Consider the following 18,089-nt stretch of genomic DNA (forward strand, 5'->3'; position numbering starts at 1 on the left):
CACTGATTGCTATTAAAATGTGAACTTTTAATCACAAGGGTTATTAATCTAAAGTATTTATGTAAGCCTAATTTACACACTGGAATAAATTACAAGAATGTGGTGAATCAATAAAATTTTTACAAACAATTATATAACACCCTGGGGAGCTACTATTTATTTATTCTAGGGGAAGTCTTTCCACAAAATAAAAAATATATTTATATAGTAAATCAATACTCCTCGAATTATTTCACAATATGAATTTTCTTCAATTTCGTTCACTGTAAACATTTAACGAGTACCACTAACAGACAAAGCACCGTACCAGATAGAGTGGGGATGCAAAGATAAAGGCACAGCCAAGGTCAGTCGCCTTGGAACAAGAAATGCATGGAGCAATCACTTTCTATTTAGAGGTTCTACTCTAAAATCCATGCTTAAGGGGAAATGCCTTAGGAGGGTGCCATGCTGGTGACTGCCGCGTACTAAATCTGTCACAGCTGGCTACTTCAACAGCTCAAGAACTGATAACTTTCTCTTTGGTTAAGTTCCAGAAAAGGCACATCTGCTGACAAATATTCTGACTTTACCAACCGTACCCACCCCAATAGATCCCTGTCCTTTCTGTTCCAACTCAGCCTTATATAGCCTTGTAACTGGTGCTGCCAACACTATTACACGTCTTTAGATGTCTGTTTCTACCACTAGACTGAAAACACTTCAAAGGCAGGAGCCGTGTGGTGACTTCACTTCCCCAGAGCCTGGCACGTGGTAGGACTGTAAATGGAATAAACGTATAAATATGCAAGAGAAAGCAATACTAAAATCATTCCCTGGGATTATTTTTTTAAATATTCCGTTGACAGAACTTAACTATGTATTGTCAGGGACATCATAACTATAGACATGGTGTTTCTGAGTAACAGTCCTTCCCATTCCTTACATGTGGTAGCAGGAACCCAAGCATAGCGCACACCTGCACGCAATGACACATGTAACCAAAAGTCTTCCTTAAGGTGACAAATTATTAGCTTTTTATCAAGACCCTAATATGTGAGTATGCTGATCTTTTCTTACACTGTTTTCCTCCTCCCAATTGCAGCAGGAACCTGCTCTGCTAAAACCTTTGTGACTTCATACCTTTCATTCAATGCTGGTACATTTGTGTTCTGATATTTTTAAATGGCATGAATTCACTTCAGTAACAAAATGAAGCCCAGAATATATATAACAATTATATGTGTAATCAGTATTATAAATATGTAATACTTTTTTAAAAACTGGATAAACAATAAATGAGATAAAATACGGGGGGAAACCTGGTCAATTTTGGCAGCTAGTAAGTAACTTCCTCCCATTCAGCCCCCCAAAAATTGTTCAACAAAGTTAGGGCCTATGAAAGAAAAGGGGTTCAAAATTTAATCATTAATTCAACAAGTCTCTTAAGTATCTGCTTTGTACCAGGGAAGCTGGTACATTGTACCAGTCTTTTTTCTAGGTGCTTTAAGATATTAGGGAAAGGAAAAAAGAGATTTAGTCCCCATCCTCTTAAGAGACAGAAAGGCCAATCGTATGTCCAGCTAGCAAAGACAGATGTTTTCATATGCACATTTCATTCATTTAAAAGTTTGTCTATATACAAGCTACTTCAGTCAGACCCAATAAACTAAGGGTCAGACAGGTCATCCAAGTTGGTTAAGGGCAAATTGGACACCAAGGTGAGTGGATGAATCCAATCCCAGTACCAGTATCTCCAGAGGCAAGGACTCCTCTGGAACGCAACATGGAAACTTGGCTCTGTATGACCTACATGTGGGCAAATTCAGGGTCTTGGTGATATTATCAGGCATAGATTAAGGAGTAAGAACAGAAGCTGAACTATGTCTAGCATTGAAAACACAAGGGTTTACACCTTTCATTTACACCGTATCCACTTATATGCAAGAAATAATTTACAATGGAAACAGGCAAGAAAACGAAAATATGTAATTTCTCCTCCTCTGCTGAAAATAGTTTTCCTTTTCTTTTAATCTCAAAGGGCACATATACCTACCTTTAGATAATTCACAGAAGATAAATGACAGCCAATCCTACTACAGCTTACTTTTAACATCTGGTGTCTTGACTTCCAGGTGACATTTTAAGCCACGTGGCTATCTTGGCAATCTTAGACTGATCGTAAAATCCCAAATTTCACTCATTTCATTTGTTCTTATCCTTTTCTCTTTACCAACCACTACATTCATGGCCACAGAATTCATATAATTACTATTCTTAAAAGGACATTCTTGGGCGGCCGGATGGTTCAGTTGGTTAGAGCGCAAGCTCTGAACAGGGTTGCTGGTTCGATTCCCACATGGGCCAGTGAGCTGTACCCTCCACAACTAGACTGAAGACAACGAGCTGCCGCTGAACTTAGTTGTGGAGGGGTGGCCGGATGGCTCAGCTGGTTAGAGCGCGAGCTCTCAACAACAAGATTGCCAGTTCAACCATCCATGGGATGGTGAGCTGCGCCCTCCACGACTAGATTGAAGGACAACAACTTGGAGCTGATGGGCCCTGGAGAAACACACTGTTCCCCAATAAAATTAAAAAAAAAAAGACATTCATCTATACCCAAATGCTACATATTTATTATTGTCATGTCTTATTACTCCTTTTAAATAGAAGGGAAGTTGGCAGCCAGTGGACATATTTTGGCAGGAAAAAAAAGTGCACTAAAAGTGTCTCTAGGGAATGTAATTTAAACTTTATAAATCATAATTGTATTTCACTTTGTAACGTAAAGTATTAGAAATGACAACAGGCTTTTCCTCCTTGGAAACAAAGGAGTCTGTGCTTAAGTTTTTGTTTTGAAGACTAGCTTAGCCCAACTAATGGTGACACAAAAGGGCAGCACGTCTTCAACTCTGGAGTCTCTAAATGCAGTTTCCTTCTTCATCAAAGTTTTTCTCGTGTGAGGGACACTGCCATCTACTGTCTTCAATTCAAAAGCAACATTAAATTCTATCAAAGAACAAAAGAACTACTATGATGATCTTATTTTAAAATTACAAATTATAACTCAATTTTACAATATTATTTTTATTCTAGAAATTAGGTAAATTGCTATTCTTGTTATTAGATCAACTTTACTCTGAACAATTCTGGGCACGTCCCTGCCCATTCAATAGTGGGGCTCATAATCCTTTCACCACCGAGACCTGCCATCCCTGACAAACCCAGAACAACCAACCGGGCCTTGACACTAGTAGCGCCAGTGAAACGCGCATCACTCACGTAGATGTCATTCGGCAGCGACCCTGGGCCCAGAATTCACCTAGGACCCCTGGGGGAGGTAAAATGGTGAATGTTCACGAGCAGCCTGTCCTGCCCTCCGAATCTGAGAAAAGCCTCAGGGTACTGAGAGCCAGTGCTCAGTCAGACTCTTACATCTGGTCAAGTGCCTCCAAAGGACACCAGGTGCAATTATTAAAGGAAGAGAAAGGACAAGAGTAGCCCATCGGTTAAAATACCATGCCTTGGGGGCAGGGGAGAGGGGCAGGAGGTACGGCCAGCCACCAGGCCATAGCTTTATCCCCAAACCAGAATGCCTGCTGTGGGAAGAGGACACAGATGAGTTTCAAATGAACCATTTACTACTTATATTTTTCTTTATTTTTTAATTTTACTCCTTCTTATCCTCCCCCCAAAACAAAAGTGAATGTAATTTCCCCCCTTCATTCTAAAAGTAACGCATACTCTCAATAAAAAGTCTGGAACGCAGATCCGGTTCTCCCACCACCCCCGTAGCAGGTCCCAACAGCTCAGTGGCGGGAGGAGCGCCAGCTGCCAAGCAGCCCAGCTTCACGAAGATGGTCAGCTGCGCGCCCTGGCCCACACGCCCCTGGCACATACCCGCCCCACAAACACGATGTCCAAGGGGAAGGTCAGCTCCTCTGAGGGGGCAGTGAAGGAGGAACCCAAGAGGAGGTCAAGGAATTTGTCTGCTAAACTTCCTCCTGCAAAAGTGGAAACAAAGCCAAAAAAGGCGGCAGGAAAGGATAAATCTGCAGACAAAAATGCGCAAACAAAGGGAAAATAGGCCGAAGTGGCTGATCAAGAAACTACAAACGAGGCGAGTCCAGCCTCAGATGAAGCAGGGGAGAAAGAAGCCAAGTCTGATTAGTATCATATACCATGTCTTCCTAACAGCAGTCCCTGTCTCCTTCTTGTACAATCCAGAGGAATATTTTTATCAACTATTTTGTAAAACGCAAGGTTTTGTACCTCTGGAAACATTTTTACGAAGGAGGGAATTCCACCTCATCCCATTTTTTCAGTGTAAATGATTTTTTATAAAGAGGTAAAATCATTTGCTGGTTGTTTATTTTTTGGTACAACCAGAAAATAGTGGGATATGGAATTTGGGTGGCTTAGATTGTGATGTGTGTCAGCTTAACATTCCATTGATGGGGGTAGTTTTTATATCCTGTAATACAAACTGCCAATACCAAATGGCGATTTGGAGTCAGTCGTACATTCAATATGCCTTGAACATTTTAAATTATTTCTAGTCCCATGTTTTTGGTAGAACTGCTCCCTAAACAAAACCACTGGCTGATCTTGGTTCTCCCTGTAAGGATTTTATATCCTCTGCCACATCTTTGGGCGTGGTAGTCCAGCTTTCCTAGTATTTTGTTAAGGTGCTGTGCAAGATTAAAAATTTGAGTATGGAGTATACATGAAATTAAACTGTGAATCAGAGGGACTTGGAATGTAACAGCGCATCAATACTGAAGATGTTGGTACTTGATATTCTACTAAGGAAAATTAGCCTCCAAATTTAAGCTGGAAAGTCACTGGAACAACTATTTAGATAAGAATCACAACTATATGACTTTTAAGGTTTTTGGTATGTATGTTAAGAATTGTGTACAAACTGAAATGTCTGTGTACTTATCCTCAAAACAACCAATAAAATCTTGATTATGAGAGAAAAAAAAAGTCTGGAAAGCAGAAAAGGGTAACAAAAACAAACCCATCTATAATTTGCATTTAGCATATATCCTTCCAGACTTCAGATGTGTGTATATTTTTTAAAAACAAAAATAGGATTATACTATTACACTGCTTCATAAGCCTTCTACTTACCAGTAGATAATGAACATGTTTATCAATAAATACAAATCTGTAGCACAAATTTGATGGCCCCATTAATATTCCATCAGTTGGATATATCATAATTTGTTTTAGCAACCTTCTACTATTGAAGTTAGAATGATTCCAATTTTTGTTACAAACACCGTAAGTACCTTTACAGAACTGTTCAGGTATTACTCGAAGATACATTTCTAGAAGGGGAAGAAGTGATGCAGGACCATTTGCAACTATCCACAGGATCCAAGTCAATCCATTTAAGATTCTAGCTCAAGAATGTATACTTTTTTTGAGAAGTCACCAAGTTATAGAAGTCACCAAGTTAAAAGTCACCAATTTATGGTATAGAACACAGTGAAACCAGTTTTAAGAAACACCACTGTGCCTGGCTACCATTTCAATGTAATGCTGCATTCAAAACTTTTATGGTTTTTAATTACACAAGTAACACACAGCTCATATTCTACTGTCCTGTGACTTGCCTTTACCCATCTCTGGCATTTCTCTGTGCCTGTACACTTACTTATTTACCTTCACTGGTGAAGTGGCAGCCACAGTAGGCATGCACCTTGCACATGGGTTATTACCTAGATCTCCTATGCATAGTTTCTAAGTTGTTGTGGTAACCAGCAATTCTGTAACAAGCATCCATGTCTATGCATACATTTGCAAAGTTGTAAGAATATTTCTGAAGAGCAGATTTCCAGAAGTGGATTGCTAAATCACTGTCGTACTTTTGAAATTTTTTTTTTTTAAGTGTGTACTTCCAGGACTCTTTTTTTTTTTTCCAAGTCAAGTTGTTGTCCTTTCAATCTTAGTTGTGGAAGGTGCCATTCAGCCTCAAGTTATTGTCCTTTCAGTCTCAGTTGTGGAGGGCGCAGCCCAGCTCCAGGTCCAGTTGCTGCCGCTAGCCGCAGGGGGCACAGCCCACCATCCCCTGGGGAAGTCGAACTGGCAACCTTGTGGTTGAGAGGATGCGCTCCAACCAACTGAGCCACCCCGGAGCTCAGCGGCAGCTCAGCTCAAGGTGCCGTGTTCAATCTTAGTTGCAGCGGGCAGAGCCCACCATCCCTTGTGGGACTCGAGGAACTGAACCAGCAACCTTGTGGTTAAGAGCCCACTGGCCCATGTGGGAATCGAACCGGCAGCCTTCGGAGTTAGGAGCATGGAGCTCCAACCGCCTGAGCCACCGGGCTGGCCGTACTTTTGAAATTTTGATCAATATGCCAAAAAGCCTGCAGCAATCTATACTCCTTCCAACAGTATACAAGAGGACTTCTATCAATCTTTTTAATTTTTCACATCTGCTAAGTAAAAACTGGCATCTTGTTTTGAATTTCTTTGCTTTTTTAGTGAAGTCAGACATTTTTTGAGTCTCTGTCTGACATATCTATTCATACATTTTATTTCATGGATTATCCTAGTCTTATTGATATAAATGAATCTCTATATATTTCATATGTGTTACAAATTCTTCTCCCCATGTCATTTATTTATAGTTTTGCTGAATTGAAATTATATATAGTCAAATATGAGACTTTTTTTCCTTTGTGGTTTCCCAGTATTCTATCCTGTAAGGCTTTTTCCACCACAGAATTACATAACTCTATTTCCTTTTGCTATTTCTCTAATCTCAAGTCACCTTCACTCACACTGTCATTAGTGTTCCATGTAAAAGTGCAACAACAAGGCATGTGTAACATCCCAATCTCAGGAACCAGAGGGCAGGAAAGGTGTTGTCTTGAAATGCAAGCATGCGCAGAGCATTACCATGCAAATATTAAGTAGTTGATAAAGTCACTGTAACTGACTTTGCAACGGCTGCATCGCCTGAACCAGACCTGAGATCTCGGTGCCACTGTTCTCGACACCGATCAGCTCTGTCTGGTTTGCTGGGTTGGCAGTGAAGTCATTAACTTTATTTCTTTGGGCTCAGTGAGCTATTTCTTTCTTCTGTTTCCCTTGTAAGCTCTCTTAAGATATTAAAATGTCTAATAAGTCCTGGTTGGTCTGTCTTACTTATAAAGGACAAGACTACCACTACTGACTTCTGCATGTCTCTCAACAACCGTGGAAGGCACTGCTCTTATCAGCAGACCTCTCCCCTCAGTAAGATGGCTGGCTAAAGGCGCTACACATGCCTACAGGGAGAGCTCCTCTTCAGACATACTAGAGGGGCCTGGATGTATGGCTTCAACCAAAGCGAGACCTGGCGTGGGGACGCACATGTTTCACTGCTGGGCCAAACTGCCTTTCTCTTTGTGTGATCTTCTCTTCAAGACAACACAGCAGCCTGCGGTTATTTCCGGCACGCATGCCTTCACTTCTCTTTCTGATACTAAAGCCCTGGCACCGTATTCCCCACCTTATTTAGCAAAGAGGTGGAGCCCAGCAGCAGCCTGGGGGCCAAGAGCAGAGCCAGCACCCTTGAGGAGAGGGGGGTACAAGGCTCCCAGGAATCCTTCACACCACGGCCCTTTACCCCAGTGCTGCGGGTCCAGGGCCTATGATCCCCACTTCTTTTTAGGAGGTTTTAGCATCCCCGTCCCCAAGTTTTGCTGGTAACATATTTACTCAGCAATCTCCTGGATTCTAGGTTTCTCTATTGTTTGATTTCTCCACATCCCCGATTTCATCTGCTTTTATATTCCAGAAATTACTCAAAATTGTTGATCTACTGATGGGAACCTTCCTGTCTCCTGTCTTGGCTTTAGGTTCACTGTAACTTTTATTTTTCTCCTACCACGTCACTAGGCCTTTGGGAGGGAGGGGAAATATATGTGTAACCTCAGGTCATCATGTTGAATTACAAGTCTCAACAGTATTTACTAAGTTTTTACATCAGCGCTTTCTAGCTTAGATGCCAAATCCAAGCACTACTAACAAGTATAACCCTGATGTCATCTGGGAGGCCACCTCGTGATACTGTTCCACAATCACTGACGCTCTACTCTTTTTTTCCCAATGTTTTTTCTTTCTGCCTTTCAGACTGGATATTGTCTACTGACTGATCTTCAAGCCTACTGGCTCTTCTATATCTCTAATTTGCCATTTAAATGAGTCAGTATCACTTTTCATATTAGCTATTCAAGTTTTCAATTCTAGAATACCTACTAGGTTCTTTTTTACAGTTTTTATTTCTCTGCTGAGATTTGCTATTTGTTCAGTCATTACAAGTGTATTTTCTTCTACATCCTGAGTACAGTTAACAATAGCTATTTTAAAATCCTATCCAGTAATTCCAAAGTCAGGCTCTTTCTGGAGTAAATAAGGAGTGACTACTAATGGGTACAGGGTTTCTTTCTGGGGTGATGAAAAAGTTCTAAAATTGACCATGGCGCTGGCTGCTAAAACATTCCACAGAAGATCTCAATTTCTCAATTAACAGTATTCCATGTCATTAAGTCCCCTATATCAAGTGGTGACTTAGCATCAATCCCAAATGCTAGAATTCTCTAGAAAAAGAAAAATTAACTCCCATCAGACTATGGAGATATAACAACTAAATGTAATCCATGAAACTTGTTGATTCCTGGTTCCTATAAAAAAAATTTTTTAATTTGAATACGGGTTATTAGATAACACTAAGGAATTATGACTAATTTTACTAGATGTGGTAACAGTATTATGGTTACAAGGAAACTAGGAGGTACACATTGAATTATTTAGGAGTTAAGCGTCATGGGGTCTAAAACTTACTGTCAACTCATTCAGTAAAACACACATACACACTGAACACTGCAAAATGTTAACTGTCAAATCTAAGCAGTGGGTGCTAACTATACTATTCTTACAGTATTTCAAAAAATTGGGTAGAGAAGCTAAGGGCTAAAAAAAATTTATTAAAAAATTTCAGCCATTTTATAATTAAAATCCACACAATGTAATTTTTATTTTGGCAACGATTTATAAAATTTCACTCCAGGAATCCTTTTTTTTTTTCCTAGCTACTATCCCAATTACCAGAAGGTGTCGCTCTTTCCACATTCAAATCAAAAGTCTTGCAAGGGGAAAGGCTATTATTATCAGTACTAAACAAAAAATGCACTCATTTTCCAAGTTAATCTGAAAAATTTTAGAACCTCTTACATTTAGGAAGTAAAACTAAATAAATCCTCTCAGTTCAGAGACAATGAAATAAAAACTAGACACATTAAACCAAAAGTTTTTTCAAACTTTAGATGAGAAAGTTCATCTCTATGACTATCACCACCTCTAAGAAATTCAGTCCCACAGTCAGCTGCTTTAGTGTCCAGATGCTTCAGAATGTCCTGAATAACCCTGGGGACAATCTACAGATGCCAAGTCGACTAGCCAGAGCTCAGAACTGCCACACACATATTTAGGGCTTCTGCAAATGACCCACTCTCTCCTGGAAATAATTCAAATCTCCCACCTTTGCAACCACAGCACATGAGATCTAGCTCAAGGCTATTATTTGCCTACCAACCCTCTGTCAAGGAATGGTAAGCAGGGAGAGCTCAAAGGAGCAGTATCATGAACCAAAACCTTAAAAAGTTCTAACCAATGCATCCCCCAAAAGGTTACTCCCATTCTCCTTATCCCCACCTGGACATCATTAAAGTGTATTACAACTTAAAATTTGTTAACATTTTAGGAATCTGGATGAAGAATACAAAAGAATTTTTTAAATGTATTATTTGGAAATTATTTCAAACTGACAAAGACATGCAAAAAACAGTACAAGGAACACTCATATACTCTTTTACTCAGATTTGTCTATTGTTAATAGTTCACCCATTTGTTTTATCATTTGCTATCTTCTATCGCTGTCTGTCTGCCTGCCTCTATCTATACCTGATTTTTTCCTGAACCCTTTAAGGATAAACATCATGGTCCTTTACCCCTAAATATTCAGTGTCTGGTTCCTAACAACAGGGATGTTCTCTTACATAAACACAGTATAGTTACCAACTTCATCAATTTATACCGATACATGTTTATCTAATTTACCACCCACGTTCCAATTCTGTCATAACATCCACTTATCTTAGAACGAGCATTTTCCCTCTACAGTACTGGACCCAGTCTAGGCGCAGGTATTGCCATGTAATTGTCATGTCTCCTTAACCTCCTTTAATCTGGAACTTTTCCACAGCCTTTGTCTTTTATGATGCTGGCTTTTTTTAGGAATATAGCAGCACCCACTCCTGTGTTTTTAGTAAAACATGCCTGTTTTTGTCTGTTTAATGCTTCTCTATGAGTAACTGAAGGTATGCGTCAGCCAGCATCCAGCCCAGCCAATGCCGTGTCCAATATCTGTGTGCCCGCGTCATTTACATGATCACCCTGTCAGAGTGTTGCCCAGTTTTTCCACTGTGTGATTTGTTTCTCTGTCTTCATTTGCAACATAATAAAGTCTGTGGGAAGACATTTTAAGATAACGCAAATTTCTGTTCCTCATCAAATTTTCTACACAAAAATACTTTGTACTATTTTTGCAGCTTTTTAAAAAGTCTTAAATAATTGCAAAATAGTTTTAAAAAAACTTTTACTTTAAAATGCAAACAAAAAAACTTAAACTCTGAGTTTTAATTCTACCAGGTCATAAAATCTCCATAGTAGGGAGGGAGAAAATTACACAAGTAAATAAAAACCTGTGCCTTAGACATAAGATTATGGAGGATCAATATACTTTTTTGTCTCAGTAGACTTGCAATCACTAGAAGTAGAATAGCTTTTCCTAAAATCTAGACATTAATTAGCCCATTAGCTTTTCACTTAAATGATTTTCCATAATTAAGCACAGTTTTAAAGTAAATGCTTCCACTTACCAGTTCTTCAGGAACAAAACACAGCAGTCCGAAGACTGTCAAGTAATGTATGGATTACACTTTACCACATGCATATTTCTTCCAGCCACCTTGCTACTAGCCTTTGAACTACAGCACCAGTCAGAATTACTGATTTTTATTTTGCTAACAAATGTAAACTATTCCCATATGTTTAAATAGGCAAGACAGAAAGGAATGAAATATTCTCCCATCACTTACTCTCTAAATCAGAAATAATGAGGTTGTCATGAAGTTTCACAGCTCGATGTTGTTCTACTTCGTCTTCAAGTTCAAAGATGGTTTCTTTCATGTCACTCCTTTCTGTCTCTTTTTCGTCCAATTCTGATCTTAATTTTTCTAATGTCATGTTCAAATCTTCTATTTGTTTCTTAGCTTCTTCTTGGAAGCCCCGGTATTCATCTTCTACCTAAATGAAATTGATGGTACAGATTAGAAAAATTAGAGTTGTTCTAAGATAAATTATAGAACTCAGGTATACACACTTTCAAATGGAAGCTAAGTGTGAGTTGCCCTGCAAGAACTAAAACAACCTGTGTAATAACTGTTTAAAAGTATGAAAAAGCACTGTACAATGGAACTTTATGTAATATGCTTAAGCATAATTTGTTACTACATCACTGACTGAAATTATATTGACAAATCATTGAATTTAACTAGATTATTTAGGAGGAAATTTTGGAAATTTTCCCTCCTCTGAAGTTTCGACTGAGGGCATGCATCTGATTAATGATTAACATGCTCTCCCACAAAAACGATGTCTGAGGTGTGACAGTTTCAGTATCAAATTAACAATGAAAACAAAGAATTCTCAAATACTGTCAATGCAGAAGTATTAGTTCATAGTGCTCCCAACATATATGCTTCAACAAATAATCCATGTCCTAAATTGTATCTCTAAAAGTCATCACTAAAAAAATTGAGTCTAAAATATCCAAATTTTGGCCAAAGATACACTGTTTCTTACTTTAAAAATCACTGCACTAAAACATGAAATAAAATGTGAGATTTATTAATCAGATAACTCATGCAAATCAACACTACCTCAGCAATTATGTTGGGCACAGAGCCCTGGCCAGAGTGCCGGCAACCCCGGGGTACAGTTCTGACTGCGTCCTCACTATTATGCTGTGTGTAAAACAAGGGGACTGAACCAATGATCTCTACGGTCACCACCAGCAACCAACCACAGACCTCTAAGAAAATAGGAGTCTCCCTCCTCCACAAATATGTTTAACTCACAACAGAACTTTATTTGGAAAACTTCAACCACCGCAGGGTAAGTGGCAGACACTGCTGATCTCACAGACTAGAATACTGGCTGTCCCTGCTTTTTATGCCAAAATACATCAGAGATGGAGATATAAAATCGCATGTACCCAGAACTAGGGACACATTCTGTTGTTAGTCCTAACTCCAGCCCCACAGGAAAACAGTAACAAAATGCAAGTGAGTGAAAGTGCCACTATTATAACAATACTTTTCACTCTGTCCTAATAAAAGAAAATCATCCTCAAGCTTCAAAAATAACAGCTTAATAAAAAGCTAATGACACGCCACACAAGTGCTGCTGTCTCAGTCAGCACGCGGCACACCGCAGCTGTGACACGGATCCAGACATTGTATCTACTTAAACGGTACCTTCGCAATGGTGTCCTGCAATCGATTGGCATCATTTCGGGTATGAGCCAGATCTTCCTGCAGGCTACTAGCCAAAGTCTCCGCTTTTTCTTTGTCCAGCCTGACACTCTCCAGAAGATCCTGAATATCAGATTTGTCTCCAGAGTTATGGATGGAATACAGCTCTGCCACTTTCTGCTTTTCATTCTCCAGCTGGGCCTTCAGGCGGTTCATCTCTATCTGGTCACTAGCCACTGTGGCTTTGTATTCCTCTAATGTGGCGGCCAAGGCTGCTTTTCCTTTCTGCTCAGACTCAATAATTCGCTCCATATGGTGATTACGTTCTTTGAGCGCCCCTATCATTTCTTGAGCTTCCTTATTATCTTGTTCTGCCATCTTCAAAGTATTACTTAAATGCTGCTGGACACCAAGAAGCTGCTCTCGCTCAAAACGGGCATTCTCAGCTAGATCCATGTAACGTTGTTCCAACTCCATATAGCGTCCACTTTTTACATCTTCATCTATGACATAAGAAATGTGATGTTCATCTAGAAGGGAGCGGAAATATTCGATCTGACGGCTAAAGTGTTCCAACTTATCACTTTGCTGACATAAAGATTCCATAAGAATGACCTTCTCCTCTCCGAGCCTTTCATTTTCACTGTTCAGTTCTTGGGTGATCTGCTGTAAATCAGCTAGCTCCTGCAGAGTTGCCTGAAGTTCCTCACTCGTACTGTGTTGGTTCTCTTCCATCTGGTGTATCCGTTCTGTCAAGCATGCAACAGACACTTCACTGGCATTGCCGCTGCTCCCCTTCCGAGAGCGCTCTATGCTCGGAATGCCTTCTGACTCTGAGGACGAGGGGGCATCCAGGGCGTCATCACTCGACGTGAGGGGCTGGTACACCTCACTGCACTCGCTATCCAGATTGTCCATCGAGTTGCTGTGCTGATGGTCCATGAGGGTGTTTTCATCCTGACTCAAGAGATCCTCCACTGATCCGGGAGCAGAGCCTTCCACGGAGGAAGTCAGAGTCCCTCCTCCATCGCTCTGGTTACCAGGAATGATTTCTGGGCTCAGGGATGGATAGCCAAACAGTTTTTCAGAATTGTCTAACCTCTGCTCTAAGGAAAAGCCCAATGCATTCAACCTGTCCTTTAACATTCTGTTTTCATTTTTCAGCTGGTTGAGTTCTTCACGGATGGCAGTGTTCTGTTCCTGTAACTGCAATAAAGTGGACTCAACATCAGTCGGCTGGTGCGCAATGATAGCTTCCTTCTCGTCAGATTTTTCATCCCCCTCACAATGATCCTCATTAATGCCCAGCTGAGCACGCATGTCTCGGAGTTCATTTCTCAAATGCAAAATTTCTACGTCTTTGGTTTTTGCCAGTGTGAGAAGATCTTTCACTTTGGCTTCCAAAGCAGCTTTGTCACTGATCTGATTGTCCGATTTAGACTTGCTCATGCGAACGTCACATTCCGTGGCAGTGCGACTACGGGAACGTTTAGCCAGTGCCACGTCATTAGCTCCCTGACCTGCAGAAGGTAGTTTTTTGCTCTGGTTTAGTCGGGTACGCTCACGTAATCTTTCTCTAGTAGAACTGGATTCTTTATTACCTGTGGAAGTGTTCCGCTTAGTTGAAGAACTTGTGCCTACATGTTTAAAATAAAAAATTTAAGGCAAAAATATTAGTAATAAAAAGGCACATAGTTTATACCCCCAGTCTAATGAGATGACATCTAGAGATCTACACATTGATTTTGACCTACATTAATCTTGCCTCAGAGTCTGGTTACTGTAAAATTCAGTTTCCTCAAAACCAGAATACCATTCATCTTTTAACTGTCAATGAAAAAGAAGTGATAGACTGAACTGTATACTTTAAAGGGTGAATTTTATGGAATGTGAATTATATCTCAATAAAGCTGCTACATTAAAAAAAAAGTTATACACATTAACTTAAATCCTAAACCATGGCTTTAAACAGGTGGCCAGGAGCACAATATTTGGGACCAAGGAAGATGAAGGTGACTCTAGGATTAGCCAATCAGGTGGCAAACAAACTGTAGAAACAGATGGGAAGGGAAGATCACATGTGAGCAGAAAGGGAAATGCAGCCTCCGGACAAATGAGAATCTAAGCTACTTACAATAAATACAAAAAATATGATCAAAATAAATGCAAAACATTTTCACACCACAGACTGCCACATAAATAGTAACAATAATAATAATAGCTAACGTGTACTTAGCACTTACTACATGTATACACCTGGGATGCACATATTAACACTTCACATACATTAAATTTATTCATCAAAACTCTAAGATAGGTGCTATTATCTTGTTTTACAGGTGCAGAAACTCACACAGATGTGAATTATTTACCAATATCCACAGATAATAAATAGATGAGCCAACATTCAAACCCAGGCAATCTGGTTCCAGAATCTGCAACTTAACCAGTATGCTATACTGTCTCTCTAAATGTTAGAAAACGAATATGCATTAATGCTAAAAAATGACAACATGTTAATCAAATATGCTGTACAAATCACACTATTACTTAATTGCTAACATTTTAAACCTGTGAAAACAGTTGACATCGGCCATTGTTTAATATAAAAAGAACAGGAGTATGTTTAAAGACCCCCCACAAACACTTAAGAAATAATTAGAATATTTTTTACTTTGGAAAACAAGATCTAGACCTAATGAAGTATTTTTAAAGAACCACCTGTTCTTTATGTGGCAGGTACCAGGTTGTAGAGGTAACGGGGAGCAAAAGGTCTACATGATGTAGGAAGACAGTCACTAATTTCCCAGGTCTCAGATGTAACGGAGGGGTGGGAATCCTGGCTAGCCACAAGACAGACGAGGATGAGGAGGCAGAGTGAGCATGGCACATGGAAAGGACAAGTAAGGCCACACAGTAAAGAGAAGCAGCAGGGGAAGGTTTCTATAGAGCCCTGAACATCAGGGAGAATTCAGAGAGGTCAACAAATGTTCTTGAGCAGGGAAGAAACACAAGGAAAGAGCATTTTTATGGACATTAATCTAGAGGATGCTAAGTGGAAAATATGAGGAAGAAGGATAAGTGAAGGAGGAATAAGGGCAGGCAGCGCAGTGAAAATAAAGAAGTCCTACATTCAGATAGTTAAGATCAAGGTCTCTGTAAGAACAGAGAAGGGACAATAAATCTGTAACATTTCAAAGGCAGCAGTAACAGGACTGGGAGAAACAACTGCAAATGGAGGCCAAAGAGGAAAAGGATGGTGTAACGTTTCCCCCAATATTAACTCCCTTTCCATTTCTGTAACTTGTATCATCATCCTTCTTACCTAAACCAAAAACCGTGCTAAGGAAGAAACGATCTGTGCCTGCATGAGACAGAAAGGAAGAAGACAGTAATGAGGGAAGGGACTGCTAATGCCCCAAAAGGAAAGGAGAAGTAAAGAAACAAGAAGGAAGAGACAGAAGAAGAAGAAGAAAAGCTCCCCTCTGGGATTATTGTGACAAGTGAGGAGATAGAGGAATATGTGGTACAGACAAGTGAACTAGTCTTAGAAAAGTCATCAGGAATAAGTAAAGGCAGAACAGGTGAACTGAAGAAATAAGGATGTTGTGATGAGCTGAACTGTGTCTCCCAAATTCATGTTAAAGTCATAACCCTCAGTACCTCAGAATGTGACTGTATTTGGAGATAGTAAATAACTTAAAGAGGTAATTAAGTTAACATAGGGCTGCTGGGGTGGGTCCTAATCCAACAAGACTGGTGTCCCTTTAAGAATAGATTAAGACACAGACACGGATAGACAGATGACCATGTGAGGACACAAGAAGGCAGCCATCTGCAAGGAGAGAGGCCTCAGGAGAAATCAAACCTGCTGACACAAGGATCTCAGACTTCCAGCCTTCAGAAAAGTGAGAAACTACATTTCAGTTATTTAAGCCACCCAGTGTGTGGTATTTTGCTATGGTAGCCCTAGCAAACCAATGCTGATCCAGGGATATGATGACTGAATTCAGCCTTGTGAGCGCAGGTGGTGTTGGTCAACAGGGAACCATGTGCAAACACATGGGATCGCTCCTAGCAAATTCTAAAGGCTGGAAATAGGAAGAGGTATAGATGGTATTAGAGTATTTAATTTCCTTCTAAGCACACAATAGAGCATTTCATTTCCTTTTTACCACACAAGCTGAAGTGTTAAATTTCCTTCTTACCCAGGCTGGAGAGTAAAACATCTAAGGTTCAATTCTTGCTCCACCACCAGCTTTCTGGCCTGGTACAAAATGGGCACCCAATATTTACTGAGCAAATTAATGCACTGCCTTGGACAAGATATTTGAACTTTCTAAGCAAAACTTCCTCATTTCTAAAATAAGGATAATAACAGGCTCTATCTACCTCATGGGGGTATCGTGAGGATAAAATGGAATAATCCCTGGAGAGCACAAAGTAAAGACTTACATGTTTCCTTTGGTAATCATACCACACTGCTATTATAAGTAACAGTGGGGCAGTATCTGGATACTGCAGAAGATTAAAGCAGGAAAAAGGACAGTAGGGGGGAAATCTGGGCTAAAAAAAAGTCTAATAACACAAGAGGTGCTAACAGCCTAAATAATGATGATAAAAAAAGGCCGGATATAATTTTTGCCAATTTGCTTTCATAAGCTTTATTACAAACACATAATCTTATGTTTATTAGAAATTTTAAAGTTTTTTTCTATAAGTATAAAAGTAAAATGTGACAGCACTATTCCTTGGACTATAAGATGAGTTAATTTATAGACTCCATCAAATCTAAAAACTGCTGCTAACGAACGAATGAAGAAAGAACAGTCAAACCGGAATGAAAGATCTTTAAAAGCTGCTAACATCATAAAAAGAGAGACAACCAGAAATGATATGCCTCCTGTGGATGGACAACTTCCTCAAGGAGTCTTGGGAAAAAAAGGAACCTGAAATCCAACCCATTAAAGCTCTAGATTCAATGACATTTACAGGAGACAGAGAGAACAAAGGAACACGGTCAAGGACATCATGGGGATGTGACAAAATCTAGATCATGGAAAACACCTGAAGTCAAATGACTAGTTTCTACAAAACTTAAATTGGGAGAAAGGGGGGCAAACCTACACATTAAAAAAAAAAAAGAGACTTAAGAAACACATCACCAATTATTATACATGGATCCTAAGTGAATCCTGATTCAAAGACAGTAAAAATATATATACATAATATTTATTAGACAGCTGAAAACTTAAATACTTATTGGACAATTTATGATTTAAGGAATGATTAGTTATTTTAAGGACTGATAATGGTATCGTATTACATATTTTTTAAATCCTATCTTTCAGAGATAATGAAATATTTGTGGATGAAATTACATGATGTCTAGAATTTACTTCAAAATAATAAGGTGGGTGTCAAGGAGTTAAGACTGGCCACGGTGATGAGCACATGGGTTGAAATACCAACCAGTCTACTTTTGTACATGTTTGAAATTTTCTATAATTAGGTGGA

At 39.5% G+C, this 18,089-nt stretch overlaps 1 protein-coding gene and 1 pseudogene across 5 annotated transcripts in view; one reads left to right on the top strand and one right to left on the bottom strand.

The window, feature by feature from the left end:
• The window catches only part of SPECC1L (sperm antigen with calponin homology and coiled-coil domains 1 like), a 128,865-nt gene that overhangs the window by 72,063 nt on the left and 38,713 nt on the right, over positions 1-18,089 (bottom strand). For 3 of the 5 annotated variants that reach the window (XM_074321714.1, XM_074321713.1, XM_074321715.1), the window contains 2 exons: positions 12,576-14,209; positions 11,136-11,343 (listed from right to left, as the gene is read on the bottom strand). In XM_074321714.1, coding sequence (XP_074177815.1) covers positions 11,136-11,343; positions 12,576-14,209 — 1,842 coding nt within the window. The remainder of the gene's footprint in view (positions 1-11,135; positions 11,344-12,575; positions 14,210-18,089) is intronic. The other 2 variants (XM_074321716.1, XM_074321717.1) reach the window with 1 other exon arrangement.
• Positions 3,896-4,150, top strand: LOC109433815 (non-histone chromosomal protein HMG-14; annotated as a pseudogene).

The sequence above is a fragment of the Rhinolophus sinicus genome, linkage group LG16, assembly GCF_036562045.2.
Source record: "Rhinolophus sinicus isolate RSC01 linkage group LG16, ASM3656204v1, whole genome shotgun sequence".
In the NCBI taxonomy this organism is placed as follows: Eukaryota; Metazoa; Chordata; class Mammalia; order Chiroptera; family Rhinolophidae; genus Rhinolophus; species Rhinolophus sinicus.